The sequence below is a fragment of the Tinamus guttatus genome, unplaced genomic scaffold (genome assembly GCF_059628265.1).
Source record: "Tinamus guttatus ecotype Peru unplaced genomic scaffold, ASM5962826v1 Tinamus_guttatus_pri_ptg000052l, whole genome shotgun sequence".
Lineage (NCBI taxonomy): Eukaryota > Metazoa > Chordata > Aves > Tinamiformes > Tinamidae > Tinamus > Tinamus guttatus.
The window spans coordinates 8735481-8754827 of record NW_028288586.1 but is presented as its reverse complement, the minus strand read 5'-3'; the positions used below and the strand labels follow the sequence as shown (position 1 = coordinate 8754827).

Here is a 19347-nt window from a genome sequence, read left to right as displayed (position 1 = left end):
ACTTTGTGACAGGTTTACTTAGAAGAGCCCATGTTATAACCAATTACAGCATGTGTTGCCCAATTACCTGGGAGCTGCTCCCTAACAAACTACAGTTCTGTGAGCAAAAACAATAGGCTGGGCTTAGCTTAGTGGATTACAGCAGTTGCAGCCAAGACATGTCATAAATAATGTACAAGCAACTAAATCAAAAGCCATCAAGAATTTATGCTGCATAACAGAACTGAGGACAACCAGTTAATGCTGGCGTCCCCACTGCTCTTACACTTAGAGGTTCAGTGCAAACAAGACCGATGTTATCTTCATCCAAAGGTAATGAAGTGCCTTAGCTGCCGAGGTAATTTTGAAAGCACTAAACTTCACTGTCTTTCAATATGGACATTAGGTGGATTTTTTTCACACCTATTTGCATATTCAGACCAGTTAGGCACAGCCTATTTGAAGCAGGGAGAGGGAGACACATCCACAGGGCAGATTATTCCACTTCTACACATGGGGCAGACTTAATGTATCCCAATTTGTGTCAGGTAGTAGAAGGCAGAGCTCAGCGCCTAGGAGCCAGTGTGGTGCAGGGGCACTGCTGATGGAACTGCGGCATGTGCCCTACAAGGAAAAGCACTGGCACAGGTCTCCAAAGTCGTGTGACCTCCAGCCTCAGAGATTTTCAAAACTGCTCAAGGAAAAGCCCTGAGGAACCAGATGGGCTTCTGAAGCTGAAGTCCAGCTTGAGCAGCAGGTTGGGCTACATGACCTCCAGAGTCTCTCTTGCAACCTACATTATCCTTTCAGTCAATGAATCTATGTCTGTGTGTTCTATTCACAGCCCTTCCAAACATGTTGCAGAAAGAAAAGAAAAGAAAAGAAAAGAAAAGAAAAGAAAAGAAAAGAAAAGAAAAGAAAAGAAAAGAAAAGAAAAGAAAAGAAAAGAAAAGAAAAGAAAAGAAAAGAAAAGAAAAGAAAAGAAAAGAAAAGAAAAGAAAAGATTAAATACATAATAACAGTAGTAACAATTTGTTCCATCCCAAGATGGAATGTCAAAAGCTTTGTAAAACTTGAGCATCTGGAAGTACCAAGGTGAAGACATCCAGATAACATGGAAACCAAGAGAAAATATTTACTCATAAGTAATTACTAAAGTATTTTACAAATATTGGCAAGCCTGTTGAGATGCCAAGTCCAACACGCACTGTGAAACTTTTGGAAACCCAGCTGGTGTTTCATGTACCGGTGCACAGCACAGAGGGAGCCCCAGAAGCACATCCAAGCAAGCAGCCAAGCTCTTCTCTAATTGGGACCTAGTAAGCCAATGCTGGGATGGGAACAAAGGACATGGGCTTTATACAACATCCTTTTAACACAGTTTTCTGCTCTTTAATGGATAAACTTTCTTTCCTCCTTTTATTTAAAAGTGCCTCTTGGATGCTTTCCATTCTGGAAGACGGGCACATTCACAAGTTCACCTGAGGCCCTGCGGAAGCCTCGGCACAAGTCGTTTTCCTCTCGGCTCCTGCCCTTGGCCAAGACGCGCTGCCCTCTCACGGTGCTGTCTGCGTTTCCCAGGCCGGGCTTCCCTCAGCCGCGAGCAGGGCGCGCGGGGAGCCGAGCCAAGCCGCAAGATGCACCAGAACGACACCAGGAGTTTAAGTATTGCACACCTGAAATCCTCACCAACGGAAAAACTCACCAACTGCATATTTTCTGTTATTTTTAAGTATGGATAGATAATAAAATATTGCTGTTATTCTATTTTTATAAGGCAGAGTGAAGAAAAAAGCAAATTAAAAAATACTGCAGTCTGCGACCAGTATTTAGCACAGACACTGCCTAAGGGCAGAGGCAAGGCAGAGAAATCTCAGAGTCTAAATAGCTTACTTCACTACGACACAATTTTATTTTTTAATCACTTTTTCCCCATATACGCTGTATCCCAAAGAGACATTACAAAATTAATGCACGGACAGCATATGGTAAGAATTAAGATAAAATAGTGATAAGTCTTCAAAATTCTGGTAAGACAGTAGAATTTAAAACCATTTTCTCTCCCATGTGTTTAACATTTTAGGTTCAAGTGTTCAGCATAGCGATCCCATGGATCAGCATTACAGGATACTGTCTGAACCCTACGGAAAGCACAACCACACTTCCTCTTCCTGCCAGAAGCAAGAGCTTGAAACACTTGCTATCAAAAGGGTAACCTATGTAGACTCTTTTGAGAGAGGCTGACTGAACTCTGAAGTCCTTTTGATATTAAGAAAGGAGATTTTATTGCACGTCCGCTCTACTTGTTCCCCTGCCTTTTGGGCCAGGAGTAGCTGCATTGCGCTGGTGAGGCAATGCCTCCAGCAAGGAGGGTATTGGACCTGAATGCCCCCTCGAAAAGGAAAATATCCATTTGGCAGAGAAATGCATGCCAGATTTGGGGTCAGTAACAGGCTTTTTGCACAGAAAACAATCGCCATTTCAGATCCCATGGCACAAAATGGGGATCAGACCTGCTCACAGGTCACAGAACAAGCTACGGGCTGCCAAGGCAAGCGCAGAGGAAGGCCATGGGGTGTCACCAGGAGGACACCAGCCCTGGACTGTCCCCCTGAGAGTCGACAAAGCTCAAGCTGGATGTTCAGCTAAAACACAGCAAGATTTTTGTAAGCATTTAACATCTCACCCACAAGCAGCCTCTCCAGGCATGGCTGGGAAAATGAGGCCTGGAAGGGGCAGGACATTAACTTGCAAGAAAAGGCCGGTAGGAAGGAGGCCAGGTGACAGACTGGGCTGTCTTTGGGAAGTTTAGTTCAAGAACTGCTATTCACAAAAGCAAAATCAGTTACTAGCCATGCTCGATATGGGAGAGAAGGAAACAATGTCATAGTGGAAAAAGTGGGAAGCAGAAGAAAAAGGGAGGGGCAAAAAACACCAAAAATCATATATAAGGAAAAAAAAAGAGTCAATTTTGCAATGAGAGAGGGAAGAGAAAGGGAAAAAAGACCCACACTTTGTCTTGACTAAATATCCCTATCAAAGAACATTAAAAAAGTCAAGACATTTAAATCTTGCTATATGATACGTTTAATCACTGTATACCCTCCTGCAAACTCTTCAACCCATAGAATTAGACTTACTTGTTAAAATCCAGCCTGTGTGGAGCTTTTATTTTTCTAATCCCTACCAAAATTAAAGCAGAAAAAGCTGTCTGATGTGATGAAGTTTCTAATAAATAATTTATGTGGGAAATACCGCTTTAGTTATTTCCACGTTGAAAAATACATTCCATACTGCAGGGATAATGAGAGAATAAAACATTAACAGTGCATTTTTCCATACCATTCTGCATAATTGCCTGTGCAGCTGCTCATTCATTCGGCTCCAACCACCAAATTAATTTGCCGTCAGTTAGCAAGGGATGCAGCAGCACGGAGTGCGTATCCCGTATCCTATAGAAGGGGGCAAGGCTGCTCGAGCTGCAGGCCCCAGGAAGGGCCCGAGGTGCCCCAAACAAGGGTTCTGCAGCAAGGGCCCAAACCCGGCTAGAGGCAGAGGCAGCAGCGTCACTAGTTTTTGAGTGCAGCTAGTTGCCATCGTACTGTCCCATACCAGGGCTCTGCCTTTTATCAGTTTTTGCTTTTTTTGTTAAGTGTATTCTGTTCAGGTTTCCAAAGTTCATCTGCAGCCATAAAAACGTGAAGGCAATGAAACTAGCTACTTTCTTATGTAGTTTCTTCTTTACTCTGTTTTGTAGAGTGGGAAAAAATAACAAAAAAAAACACAATACTGAATATATATATACACGTGTGTGTGTGTATATATACACATCTATATACATACATATATAGTCAGCCCATCAGCCACAAGGTTACGGGTCCCTGCTGCACTGCCCCGTGGACTGGGGGTTACTGGATGGCGGTGCAGCCAAGTCCTCCTGATCGGCTAATGAAGGATGGCTCAGCTGCTTCTTACACTCAGGTAGTCTAGGGGAGTCCTGCCCCAGTAAGAGCCCTGAGACTGCACTTGTCCATTGGATTGTGCAGGAGTTAGATTGTGGGCAGTCCTGCTGCGAGCTTCCCGGTCCTGAGGGCTCTGGTAGGGAAGGTGTAAAAACAGTAATAAAAAAATAAAGAAAAGACAATACAATAAAACACACATGCACACGCATAAATCTCAGACCCCTAATGTAGAGAAAGATCTTCTTTCCCCGCTCATCTTGAGTTTGTCTGGCACAGCTAGTAAGAGCATGGTTTCTTAGAGAGAGGCGTGCGCAGTAACACCCCGGCCTACAACAGCCTTGAGGAAATCCAGCAATTGGCTCTGAACTCACCACACGGCTGCACCGGGCTGGCTCCGGGGAGGAAGGGTCGCCCAGTGCCCCTGCCAGCCCCATGGGACCCATGGAGCAGTCACGGGCACCGGGGCCAATGCCCACACTGAGGACAGCAGCTCCACCTACAGCAAGCCCCAATTCCATGACTTGGGTTCAAATGACTTGGCCAAGGGAGACGGAGTTGCATAGCCGTTTAAACATGCAACTACTACTCTTAATCAAGTCATCCAACAATAAAGTCTCTCAAGGATTTAACACCTTCTACAGAAGGAAGGAAATAAAAACAAACAAACAAAAAAACTGTAAAGGAATAACAACCCCACGTGCCTAGATATATTTAACGGGCTCAGCAGCAGTGCTGCCAGCAGCAGGAGCACAATTACACTGTAAGCAAGAGCCTTTTCCTAACAACATAAATCACAGTTTTCCAACTGCATCTCAATCCATATGTCATTTATTCTTTGTGTACTCACAAAGTGCAGCGTAGAAACAAGCAAACATTTGACATAACTGTCACCCTCATCAGCACCGCTCCAAGCTGTCAACGTCTGGGAAGAGCAGTTATGAACCAACCCCACCTATGAACAATAATTTTGTAGAGAATTTTGGGCAGACTTCTGTGGGTGGCTTTGATGAAGTTACTTATGGACAGCAGACATTTCTGGGTCTTTGCTGTGGGAAAAGACATGGTGGGTCACGCATCCAGCAGAGCACCCGCTGTAAAAGTGCATTGCCAGAGAACCGTGAGCACCCTTTGGGGCTCCAGGTCAATACAGCTGCCTGCTAAAGCATCCATAAACATCTCTCTAATATCTCGCACATTCAAAGGCAGCCTAGATACATTCCCTTCACTTCCCTGATTTTTAATGCCCTTTTCTTGCCTAACAACCATAATAAAATATTACCTATAGACTGAAATCTACTGCATTTGGTTTCTAACAGTAGCTTCACAATTCAATTTTAAATGCCCCAAATCAATTTAAAATAGTAACTCTTCTACACTATTCGATACATAAATGACACACAGTAGAGTATTAACAAGACAGAAATTGCAGCAAAGATAATGACAGTCTTTTTAATACTATTAGGTGAATATGGAAATACTACCAAAGAGATCATAAAAAATCTGGTATTCAATAATAAAAATAACATTCTCACTGTAGGACTGCAGGACTGCCTTTTCATCTCTGGTGCCCAAACCCATTTCACAGTGGGCCAGGTGTAAATAAGGCTATAATAGGAGGGCAAAAGCATCGCACAGGTGGACAGTATTTTCACTGCAGAATCTGTGTTCCTGGAAATGATGCATCAGCCAGAGAAAGCACAGCCAGACACTAGATCTCAAGCTGAGTTTGCTGAGCTACTAATTAGAAAGACAGTTCTTTTTCATTTTTACTTGGAAAAAGAACAAACTTGATATGGAAATCACAGATTCAATAGCTCGATCCCTTGGGGGCATTTCTACAAAGTCACTTTTCAAAGCAGAACCACAATGCAAGACCATCTGGAAGCACAGGATGCTGCAGAATACAGTTGCTCACTTAGTAGGCAGTATTTCACAGGGAGAAAGGATTTCACCAGGACCAGACTATCTTAGGCTTTTTGTTTTGCTTTTTAAATTAATTTTCAGGAGTTGGATTTCATCCATAAGCCCCAAATAGTTTGGAAGCAAACGTCCGCACTGTCTTCCACTCGCTGTGAGCCATGTAAGGCAGGCGCAGTTTGGAAGTCTTCTTTCCTGAGCATTATTTTGTTCTCTGCACATATTTTAACCCTATAACAATCCCTATGCGTAGCCCGTTCTGCAAATGGCCAAAGCACCCTTGCAGTCACTGTGCACTGATCATCACTGGTGCTCAACGGGCTGGCACAGCTGGGCCTTGCCCAGAATGCAGACCCTTCTGTGGGTGCAGATAGAAGCAGCTTTTTCTCCAGAGCGAGGAAGTGGCTTACCTAGGGCTCAGCACGCAGCCCCCAGAGGAGTCAGTATAAAACAACCCAGCTGGTTTTGCTGTGGCAAAGCCGGAACAACACGGCGACGCTGTCAGGAACGATGGCAATTACACAGCAAGTGGCATGAGCGCTACCCTATCATTAGGGCTAGAAAATGTGCAATCAAAACTTTATTAGCAGTCATCAGCAGCATCTAATATGCATTGTCTAGATCAAGGAAGGAAGGGAAAGGCTGCGTTCATGTCAGAAATGGACTCTCAGGGAATGCAAGCACAGGGCAGGAAGGCATTTCTGTGGCCACACAGTCCTGATAACTGGATAACCTTCAGCAATCATTTAACATCTCAATTATCCCATTTATAAAATGGTCATAATATTTATCTATTTCCAAGACATATGATTATGATCAATTAGCACAGGTCTGCAGATAAGTATTAGTATTAATTTCTTGGCAGCTACCAATTCGGAGCTAGAATATTTGATTCTAAGGTTCAAATACACTTATCTAAAGCTACATTCATACAACATATGCATGCGGGCAGCTGGGGCTGTAAAACACATACAAGTATATATTTATGCACAAACTGGTCCATAAAATGTATGCAGACAGGCACTCCAGTATCTGTTTTCCTAAGCGCTCTTTCTGATTCAGCTTCTGCACCCTCTAAACACACTGTATTAAGACATATGCGCTCTTGTATGAATAGCATCAGTGTACAAAATTTCACTGCATGCACAATTTGTGAAGGTAATTTTAGTATCCAATTTTGCAGTTTTAGCCTCTAATAGTAGTTTTTGTCATTAAGCTAATGAGGCTTAGCGTGACAACCAACCTGACCCGTATCCCCCAGACATACCATACTCTACAAACTTTCACAATGTATCTGAAAAACATTCCTTCATGCCTTCTCTCTAAGTTTCTTATTTTGACTTCTATTCAACACCAAAACAGTGTGACCTCTGCTTATTTCCCTACTTTGAATCAAATAACCATGCAATTTACCCCTACTTCAACAGCTACCCAATTACCTTGTTAGTGCTACATGAGCAAAGCCCCAGGAGCAGCTCACTCTGCAAACACTCACTGGCCTTTTCCTACTTCCACACCTCAGCTTGTGCCTCCAGCTCTTCAGCGGAACCAGAAATGCCTGTAAGAGGCTGCTAACACTGTCACAATCTCACACCATTTGGGCTTCTTATTAGGCACCTGTAAGACTCCAGGGGGATTAGAGCTTAGGTCTCCCAACCCTGTACCCTGACCCACATGGGCAGGCTTCTCTACCTCTCCCTTCTCACTCCCTGCTACACTAAGCCAGTAAAGGCAGGGAAAAATAAGTAATTTCAGTGATGGGGGGAGAGGGGAAAGAGACACACACACCCACAAAGAGGAAACACGTTTTGGAGGAAGAAAGGAAATATTTTAAGAATTTTTATTCAAGAAACAAAGGCTTATAAATAAACATATAAATGAATGCCAAACTGTGATAATACTTCCTGACTGGCAAGATAAAAGCAGGAGAACAGCAACATCAAGAAATTAACCTGGTGGAGGTAGATTAGGTTATCACATGTTTATGCTCATTTAGAGAGCATGCAAGAATTAAACACCAGGTATTCAGGAAGCCACAGGACAGCTTCCATTTCCATCAGGGCACAGAAACCTTGCAGTGATTAATGGCATTCATCTGCTGGCAAACTCCCTTATAACATGTTTCCCATCCGTTTCACTGTATATTTGTTTGGATGCAAATGAGAGGAGTTCTAGAGACACAAACAAAGAAGTTAGGAAAAAATATGACATGCATTGCACGTTCTGGGCCACTTTGCTGCCAATGCAAGTAAAACAACATAGCTCCACAACATCACAAACATGGAGCTTCACCAAGTTACACCCAATTATTGTACCCAGACCTGTGCCCTGGCCCTCCTTGCCAACCAACAACCCTTCAGAGCACCACAGGGGCCTCTGCCAGTTTGACAACTGCACGTGCAGCTTTTAAACAGGAATGGAGAAAGATGAGGAAGCAGAAAATACCTCCTTAGGGGTAAAAAAAATACCTCCTTAGGGGTATTTTCTGCTCCATAGGGATGGAGCAAGAACAACCCCCAGTCCAGGCACTTATCTTAAACACTTTTTTTTTTCCTCCTCTTCAAGCACTTGGCTAACTCCTTACCTGTGTGAGTAGAAGGTCCTTGTTCTCCTAGGCACACACACTAGCACCAGTTTGATTCCAGTGCCGTTCACACCGGTTCTTAGTTACACCAGCTGTCAGCAAGCTCTGAATGACCTTGTTTGAAGTGTTTATGTTCTCAAAAGAAAGCAACATTATCTGAGGCCTGTTTTATGTTTATTTTGAAAGAGCAGGGTCCAACTGCATAAGCTCAAAAGACTTCTATGGGAGATTATAGAAAAGTGTGGTTAGCAAAACTTGTAACACATTGCATATGTTGTACGGGCCAGGGGTATATAACAGGAAGGCGATTGCGCTTACGCAATTGTGAGAGTATCCAAATTTCCTTTTGCTTGTCTTCTTCACACAAGATGTTGGACAAAACTTAAAGCAGAAACAAATGTGCAATTATTTTCCCATCCTGTATGTTTAAAGGATAATTACAAACGAACTGTCATAGCTCTAGAGGCCAAACCTGAGCACTCTGCATTTGATGGTGGGCTCTCTCCCACAGTTTTTTTTATTTAATGACTAGAAGTTTTTCTTTGTGTGCAAACACTCTCGTGCTGCAGAGAGCGCTCTACTTGGCTAGGCCGTGGTGACCTCCAGGCTGCCCGAACCAGGCACCCCGCTGCTACACAGAACCCAACATCCCACGACAGCACATGATTTATTGCTTGTACAGGTCAAAGTTGGACACTTGTTACACTTGTTGGAGTTCACAACTATGTAGGTCATAAGATATCTCATAACTCGTTTTTTTTTTTTTTTTTTTGTATAGACTCAAAGCTTGTGGACAACATAATAAGTTTATACAGACTTATCAAATGAGTCTCTTGTATTGACTACTTAGATGCAAAAGCAGAACATTTCAAGACTATTTCTACTGCTACAAGATAACCCAGTAAAACTGGCAGAACAATAGTACATTTAGTAAGATTCATGAAATACTTGCACATTTAAAGTATATGTACTGGTCTAGTAAAATTTTACGGAGGAAGATTTACATAAATATACGGAAAATTAGAGGACACAAAGCCTAGCTAACAAACCAAAATGAACACACCAAAAGACAAGAAGCCGATATAGAAACTATCATTCAATACTGAAGCACTTACGTAAAAAGTTAAAAGAAAGTATGTTTTCAGGCACACACAGCTTTGCAAACTAGGTATCTGTTACCTGTTTACCTTGAAAAACATGACATCAACAAGCCAACAGCAGATAATTATAGCAATATGTCTCCTATTGACAAGCTCAAAATATGTATGTTTGTGAAGAAAAAGAACGTGATGAGAAAATATTGATCCTGATCCATGACATGGAACCAGTGTAACATAGGTTTCCATTAGCTCTGGTTCTGTGCTGATAGACATCTGAGCATGCAGTTTGTATGCATATAAGCAATAGCATATTGATATCCTTATTCATGAATCCTGAGGAAATGAAAAACAATTTCAAAATCTGATTTGAATTACTGCATGTTCCCAGTTGTTATAAGACACAACATAACCTGCACTGGTATTATATTTCATCCAGGAAATCATGACTCCTTTCAGATCAGGATTATTTACTTGCCTCAATATATAACACAACAGCAGCAAAAACTCCCAATAGACATAGCCCAACACAGTTAATATTTCAAAGTCTTTAAATAACTTTTGATGCAAAATTTCCAAGTAAAAGAATCTGACAGCATTCTGTAACATGGAATCAGAAAGGTACCTTAGGCTCTATCATTGTGTTTTTCTACAGCATAAACCGCTATACCTCCATTCAAGTTCTTCCTTATTTAACTGCTGCTTATTTGATGAAGGATTAAGAAAAGACGAGACTGGCGAACCCTGCTACATGAGCATCAATCAGCCATCAGCTCAGCAGCAGGCTCAAAAGGGAAAAGAAACATCCATTCAGACAACAAGGATGTAAAAAGAGTGGGAAGTAAGGAAAGCAGGGAACATACCTCCACAAAGAGCTCTCCAACACTTTTCCCATGTCGGTATGATAATACTTGGTAAGGATCAGGATCACCTAAAAAGAGAATGATGATAATTATATTGATATATAAACTGATTTAAAAAAAAAAAAAAAGTAGATCATAGGCAGCATTATACTGGCAAGTACAAAACATGACTTTCTCGAACATCTGAAGAAACATATTCCACTTCATTTGGGCTTCTTAACAGAAAACTTTAAAAAAGAAAACTTTTAGACTGATTATTTTTTTCCTCTCTTCTCAGGGCGAGTGATTACAGTACTTCACATTTCCTGCAAACCTGGTGACTAGTTAGCCTGTTTCACAGGAACAGTAGAGTTGAAATAATCACATAAAGCCACCTACCAAGTGACAGCCCCCAAGCCCTTTGAATGACTTCCTCAGCAGGAAGGAGCCAGTTAAATTTAAGAGATTTTGACACTTACTTACATGATTTTTTTTTTTTTAAATTCCAAAGTGTTTAGCTATGACAAGTGAATGTGATTACCGGAATAGCACTTTCAGACAGAAAAGGAGCTTTGGCCTTCTCTATAAGATTGGAAATGCAACTTTAATGTCTGCCATATTCCATTCTTAGAAATATCACCTTTTTTTTTTCCTTTCTACAAGAATCGACTCTGTAACATGCAACTTATTCATCTAGGTTCCAAAACTCAACAACACACATGTGACCAATTTTAATTCACCAAATATTTTAACCTAAGAATTAGTAAGAAAGATATGTAATCAGTTCAACATTTGACAGACTTGCTGATCAGCCAACGTAAAATGCTAGCCCACAACTTATGTGTGGACCTTACTACCATGTTTCATACTCAGATCACTTGAAACAGATGTCCTTCACTTTGTGCCAGTCCCTATTAGTCCTTCTCATACCCCAGTCACCGCAGCAGCCCTAGGGAAGTGAAGCTGGAAGCAGCTCAGGTTCCTTGCACAGCTGTTAACTTTCTTTAGTGCGGGTTTTTAAGAGCTTGCTTTTATTTAGCCAGCACTTCCTCTGCTCCTGACCACCAGATCAAACCTTTAGCCAACAGTAACTGCAGGCATTCGCTTTGATTATGTGCATAATTAATATACAGATACTACATTTAAGCAACAGCAGATCTCCGTACCCTGGAGGCTGTGCAAACACCGAATTCCACAACATTATCTCCATGTTGACTTTGACACAACCATTTTGCAAAGCTCAGCTACAGTATCAGTCTCAGAGTGTTCTAAGCCTAATAAATTCATGAGTCTTATTCCTAGCTAAATAGGAAAAAGCAAAACCAATCCATAATTCACAAATAACATTACTTTTTCCTATTCTCAAAAGAGTCATAACCTACCACACTACTCTTTCTTATTGCACTTTGTTGGAGTTTGATGAGAAAACACTATAAAAATTAAAGTTTGATTTAAAACACAGAAAAAATGAAATCTTTTCCCTGTAAATAGGTTACAATGGGAGTACAAAGCCAAGAGAAAGAACCATTTCCCAAAGGAGAGAGTTATCTTCTGATGAGATTCCTGGCTGCAGCTCAAACACGCTCCATCAGGTCAGCTATTTATTCCATTGTCAGTCTCCTACTGTATTTTTTTTTGGTAGTTGCAATTAGAGAGAAAGAAAAAAAAAAAAAGGGACAAAAAAACCCACTACTGGGAGCAAGCCTCTATCACTCCCACTTATTTGGGGGCGGGGGGGAGAGGGAGAAATAGTGATTTTTGAAGCAACAGAAATACCTAGACCACAAAACTGACATAGACCTAGGAGATTTTCTTACAAGAAACAAAAATGTAAATTTGGCCCATCAAACTAAAAAAGAAAATATCAAGAGATATAAGGTCCTACTCCTACATTACTTGCTATGTCCTTACATTCATGCAGCACCAGAGAACGAATCCTCAGTTTAATCCAACTTTTTTCATCTTTGCACATCCTGTTACTCCAATATTTTTCATTTAGATGGTTTTCAGTGGTTATGTTGGAGCCGCTCTCCACCATGGGACAAGCCAGGTGTTCCACTTTGGATTTTAAACTAGTTATCATAATATACAGATAGTATTGGGATATTCCCAACTCACCAGCTGTGAATTTTACCTCTACCGAAGGATCTACAAAACCCCTTCCAAACAAGCTGGCTGTTCCTCATCATCTGTCCTAAACACTAAAGCCTAGGAACCAAGGACTGCCCCGCACTGTAGTGTTTGTTTGCTGGTAGTAGCTCATCCAGGCCAAGCAGCCCCCGATGCAGAAAGCTGCCCTTCTCCAGCACCCTTCACATGCACAGTTGTCAGCTCATTGCACACTGCATCGGGTGCCAGGCATTTACACTGCAGGATCGCTCCCTTTCTCCAAGTATCTTCTTGGATAGAAGGGACAGCTCTGCTCCAATCTGACCGCTAAATTAATTTAAAAAATCAAATGCCCTATTTTGCATTTCAGAAAATGATTTAGTAGGCAAAGCAGAGCCATCATCAGCCATCTTGGAGTTAACAGTATTTGCAGATTTCTGCCAGCAGGGCTGACCAATATTTCAGTTATGCCAATGCATAATCAGAACTGCATCCCATCTCAGTTAACAAGCTGATTAAAGAACAAAGGAATCATTCCACACACAAATAAAGGTGTTTTGGGGTTCTGTGCAACGCCTGTAAGAGTGCAGCTCTGTTTCACTGAACAGACATTCCATTTTCATGGCACTCCATAATTAACAAGTGTTTTACAAGTCTGATAGGAGCCAAAGGTTCACACATGCTCCTGCCTGGTGAGAAACACCTGCGTGGCCTGTGGTTGAAGAGATGCTGGATGCACTGCAGCACTTGTCTGGTGCTTGCCCAGGTCATACTAGTGCCAGCCATGGACAGCTCCACCAAACGCTGTTTAATGGCAGTGGAGAAGAGTTCAGATTCACCAGATTTTCTAGCTAAAGACAGATCTATAGGGCTGACTACAGATCCCCTCATCCATCCTCCTCCTCTTTTAGTCATTTTAATCTATTTCATCTTAATTCACTCACAGTCCCTTGAGTTAGCCCCCAATACAATGTCAACAGAGACGGCAGCAGTAATTTATAGTGGCATACTAGGAATTTATGAACATCTGATAGCAGCCCTGGTCAAATATACCTAAGAAATGTATGTCCTTTGCTTCCTTTGCTCTGACACAGACACCCCTGAGCATTCTTTCTTCACTGCCTTCCCAGGTTTCTTAACAATTCATTGTTATCCACAGTCACACCAAGGCCTCCAACTCCTAAAGGAGACTGACTTTAATGAAGACCCAGGATCGGAAATAGGGTTGTTAGAGAGTTTTAGGCAAGTGCAAGTAAAACTATACACACATCTTGATCCAAAGCCATGGATCTCTGGCACAGATCTTATTTTTTGCACAGCGTTTGAGAGCTGCATACCTCCCTTAGGAACTGTCCTTACTGCATTTTATATTTTTCTAACTATATTTTACCGTTTGCTCTAATCCTACCTCCTTCTGCCACTTGATAGCAATGTGGCAGGGCTTTGCAGTTTCTCTCCCTTCCAGAAACAGTTAAAAAAGCAGAAAAAAAAAAAAAAGAATGAAACATCCCCAGTTTCCTGCCAGGTTCCTTGCATGGAATTCAAGTAACTGTATTTGCACCTCTTTTCCAGGAAGTTCTATGGAATTATATGCCATGTCACAAAAGCTGTGCTCTGTTATCTCCCTTTTCACTGGGTGATGACCCCATCCAACACACACAGCTGTCCAGTATTCCTGCATATTGGCCAAGACATGAAGGAGCAGTCCTTAGGATTCCTAAAGTCCCATGATAGTGCATTAGGAACAAGTTTTTCAGTACAGGGAATAACAGGTTAATTCTGGCCAATTTGTGCAGCTGGGAGAGCTTCAGCTTTAGAAATTACTCCACCTCAACTTTTTTATCCTTCCTTTTTGGGAGATAAAGAAAGTAGTGACAAAGAGACTTTCTCAAGGAAATTTTTGATTTGCCCCAGAAAGCTCCCCTGCCCTGCCCCTGCTTTCGCTACTTGCTTTTTGTGCAGATCAACTCTCACTGCTATAACTCCAAACCAAACTGTATATGGCTGTAACTCCAAACTCTTCTCCAATCAAAAGAGTCTTTGCAGCTTCTGTCCTCCAAATCCCTATCAGAAATAGACCCATCTTCATGATTGCACTGAGTCTCCAATGGAAGAGAGGGAGAATAAGTGGAAAATTCCACAGATACTACTACCTACATACAGCTAAAATTAGAATTATCTCCTTTTTTCCCCTCTCCTTTCCTTCTGTTCTCTTCTGATAATCCTTTGCAGCAAGCCTGCCAAAGAGGAAACATTCTCTTTAAGGGTTATAAAGTGCTTTTTTTAATCATATCCTAATAATTTTTTTTGGATTTAAAGGGGCTGACTTTAAACCTCTCTTTTCATCACCATGCAACCTCAAAAGGGAGAGAAAGGAAAAAAGGGAGAATTCTAGATCAATCATTTTCCCTAGGAGAAGAGGAGAGGAAAAAAAAAAAAAAAAAAAAAAAAAAAAAGCTTTTCCTGTGCTCTCCCCATGATGCTTTCTTTTATCATCCATTCTTACCAGATATATCTCATTTTCAATCTACACGGAAATTCTTATGGATTAAGCTTTAATTGATCCCCACCATTTCCTATTTGAGCTAATATTATTTTTTCAGAATCTGTTCAGAGGCTTAATAGATAACAAATACATAACTGCAAGCATTACTTTTTTTGTGCATTTTCGGAAGTTTATTTAAAGGTATAAGTATACTATAAATACATCTGGGCACCCCATATTACCAGAAAAAAATATACTGCTCAGAAAGACTCAAGCTACTGAGAACTTTTTAGCATCTGCTTAATTTAATTTCTGTGAATGAACTCCCTGAAATCGACAAAAGTGTTCACAAGAATCAAGTTGAACAGGCACTTAATATTCTGCCTGATGGGAAGGAACATAAGCTGCTGCCTGAGAATGCAGCCTATTCTGCCTCTTTTTTTTTTTTTTTTTTTAAAGCATGAGTAACTGTTTCAGGGAGATCAAGCACAGACAACTCGTCAGCAACAACCTCTGTACTCCAAAAACTTTCTTGACAAGCACTGATCAAAAAGTGCCATAACAAATTATAGGTAACTGCCAATCGTCCAACCCTTTGAGCCATTCCCGGTTTGGCAGCAGGCAGACTCTTTTATCGTCCTGCTAAGGAGTCTTTACATTCATTACTTAAAACAGAGACACTTATGAGAAAAGTAAAAAACAAGAGATGCATAATACAAAATAATATTTCTACACATCTATTACATGGACTAACTGCCACAGTACTATTTGCTTTAGCTGAAAAAAAAAATGATAGTTGAAAGATAGCATTTAAGTTAACACTGTTGCAGCAGTATGATAAAAGGTGAGAAGGAGACATTTAGGCCATTACCAAAGCAGTTAAGACTCCACTGTACAAGCTTCTACTCCTCTCTGGTAATAAAGTTCATAAAAGCAACAGATGATTTAACATGAAAGACTTAAGAAGATTAGATTTATAGTTCTTTCAGCTAAATTGTACTGGGAGAAGACAGAACTTGCTGGGTATGAAGTCACTGACTGGATCAGTGCACTTGTCTTCAGCATTACTAATACTGTACAGTGAATTTACTCATAATTCAAGGCAAGACAATAATGACTCAACTCCTATTCTCTAAGAGGTATTTCTATCCACAAGAGCTCAATAAGTGCATATTCTTGAAAGTGATGGTTGTGATTACTTCTGCATTCACAACCATGTTAAAGACAGCACTTTACACATTGACCCTGCAAACATTTAGATAAAAGAATAATTTTAAGACATCTAATGCACTTAATCCACTATCTGGTAGAGGAAAGGATTATATCATGTTAGCACTACACAAATACAGAACAAAAAAGACAATGAACTGCCTGCATGAGCTTTCAGTCCAAACCCGAAAAACAAAAGAGATGCCTTCTCGTCATCTCAAAGTGTTGCCAAATTTTTCAGTACAAGTTTCTAAGAAAATTACCCCTACGTGATAAGGCTGTTGTACCCGGAGTGGCAGTGACCAATCCTGACTATTACTACTCTAATATATTCACATCGCTGCCCATTTGAACAAGCAGTGGACGCAGCTCTAACTGCGGGGCCAGCTGGAGACGCAGTGCTTGGACAAGCAAATGGAAACTCCTCTGGAAGGCCAAATAACCAGGACACAGTGTCTAATGTTTTAGCTTCTTGTTCTCTTGCTGTCACCTCTGACACAAAAATAACCCATTCTTTGCCATTGCCTTTTTCCACACAGCTGTAGAAGAGGTGCACACATGTGAGTGCAAGTCTGAATATTTAACAAAGCCTTTTATAAGCTCTTAAAACCACATCTACAAATATGCTAAGGGAATAAACTTTTAAAGCATGGAGCAAAAATATTTTTTCATAGTTTTTAACAGCCTGGGTTGACACCTAATTGGAACATTTTTGAAAAACAGATTAGCTTTATTCATCTTGTCTAATAATGTATTCTAGAATGGGTTAACAGTCTGTCCTGTTGAGGCAAACCTGTTTGAAATACTTTTTTTCATTCCCGTGAAAATTCAAGCAGCAGCAGAATTGATATCCACAGAAAAGACATGTAAAAATATATTCTTTCCTCTGGATATTTCAGGAACCCAATATTGTGGACAGGCAATTCACTCCAGTCAATGTTATATAGTTACTCACTACCAGAGAAGAGAGATCAAATCCTAAGTCCTATTTATCAAATGTTCTCAGTCTGTCATGCAGTGTAATTGTCCAACAGGGAAATATAAAATGCAAAACTGAACTTTCGATCTGCATCACGGAATTGTTTTTTGAAGTCAAAGAAAGTTTTTTTTTTAATATTATTGTATAAATATAATTAGGCTCTTAATTTCAAAAGAAAGAAAATATGCAGAACATATGGAAACATCTTGTGGAGGATTCTACCAAGTGGGAAGAATGCTTGCTTAGCTCGGGGATGCTGGCAGGTATGTTCATATTGGGAACTCTCTCTTACAGCTGCTCTGTCTTCATTAGGGCCACAAGATTAAATATCATCATGACCTGATAACATCATATCTATCACAGGTTGCATCCACTCACACAGTCCTCAAAACTACATTAAATTATTTCTGAGAATGACTTATAGTGGTGTGCAAACAAAACCTAATTGCCTATCATAAACAGGATTTACAGGATTGCATATGGGAGCAAGGACTTCAGTGCTGTATGAAGATGAGTCAAAGACTCACAGCATAGAAAATCCTTCAAATCATCCACAGGGACTTAACCGTATGTTTCCTGGAGCTTGAAGGACCTGAACTTGTGCTTTATAAAAGAGGAAGCTAATTTCAGTCCCGTGCGGTGTGAAAGGGGAGAGGAGCATCCTCCCACGCGGAGGTGCACAGCGAGGACGCGCGTGCTGCCCAACACGGCCGCGATGGCTCAGCGACAGGGCGAGGACACCCGTGCTGCCCAATACGGCCGCGATGGCTCCGCGACACGGCGAGGACACCCGTGCTGCCCAACACGGCCGCGATGGCTCAGCGACGCAGCGAGGACGCGCGTGCTGCCCAACACAGCCGCCATGGCTCCGCGACACGGCGAGGACGCGCGTGCTGCCCAACACGGCCGCGATGGCTCCGCGACGCGGCGAGGACGCGCGTGCTGCCCAACACGGCCGCGATGGCTCAGCGACACGGCGAGGACGCGCGTGCTGCCCAACACGGCCGCGATGGCTCCGCGACACGGCGAGGACACGCGTGCTGCTCAACACGGCCACGATGGCTCCGCGACAGGGCGAGGACACGCGTGCTGCTGAACACGGCCGCCATCGCTCAGCGACACGGCGAGGACGCGCGTGCTGCCCAACACGGCCGCGATGGCTCCGCGACGCGGCGAGGACGCGCGTGCTGCCCAACACGGCCGCCATGGCTCAGCGACACGGCGAGGACGCGCGTGCTGCCCAACACGGCCGCGATGGCTCCGCGACGCGGCGAGGACGCGCGTGCTGCCCAACACGGCCGCCATCGCTCAGCGACACGGCGAGGACGCGCGTGCTGCCCAACACGGCCGCGATGGCTCCGCGACACGGCGAGGACGCACATGCTGCCCAACACGGCCGCCATGGCTCCGCGACAGGGCGAGGACACCCGTGCTGCCCAACACGGCCACGATGGCTCCGCGACGCGGCGAGGACGCGCGTGCTGCCCAACACGGCCACGATGGCTCCGCGACGCGGCGAGGACGCGCGTGCTGCCCAACACGGCCGCCATGGCTCAGCGACACGGCGAGGACGCGCGTGCTGCCCAACACGGCCGCGATGGCTCAGCGACACCGCGAGGACGCGCGTGCTGCCCAACACGGCCGCGATGGCTCCGCGACGCGGCGAGGACGCGCGTGCTGCCCAACACGGCCGCCATGGCTCCGCGACGCGGCGAGGACACGCGTGCTGCCCAACACGGCCGCGATGGCTCAGCGACACCGCGAGGACACGCGTGCTGCCCAACACGGCCGCCATGGCTCAGCGACACGGCGAGGACGCGCGTGCTGCCCAACACGGCCGCGATGGCTCAGCGACAGGGCGAGGACACCCGTGCTGCCCAACACGGCCACGATGGCTCCGCGACACGGCGAGGACGCGCGTGCTGCCGAACACGGCCGCCATGGCTCCGCGACACGGCGAGGACGCGCGTGCTGCCCAACACGGCCGCGATGGCTCCGCGACACGGCGAGGACGCGCGTGCTGCCCAACACGGCCGCCATGGCTCCGCGACAGGGCGAGGACACCCGTGCTGCCCAACACGGCCACGATGGCTCCGCGACACGGCGAGGACGCGCGTGCTGTCGAACACGGCCGCCATGGCTCCGCGACGCGGCGAGGACACGCGTGCTGCCCAACACGGCCGC

The 19347-nt window shown here is 43.5% G+C and overlaps 1 protein-coding gene across 1 annotated transcript in view; it reads right to left on the bottom strand.

The window, feature by feature from the left end:
• Positions 1 to 19347, bottom strand: part of SORCS2 (sortilin related VPS10 domain containing receptor 2) — a 493766-nt gene that overhangs the window by 321018 nt on the left and 153401 nt on the right. Inside the window, 1 exon segment of the mRNA XM_088539999.1 lies at positions 10403 to 10470. Within this exon segment, the coding sequence (XP_088396125.1) occupies positions 10403 to 10470 (68 nt within the window).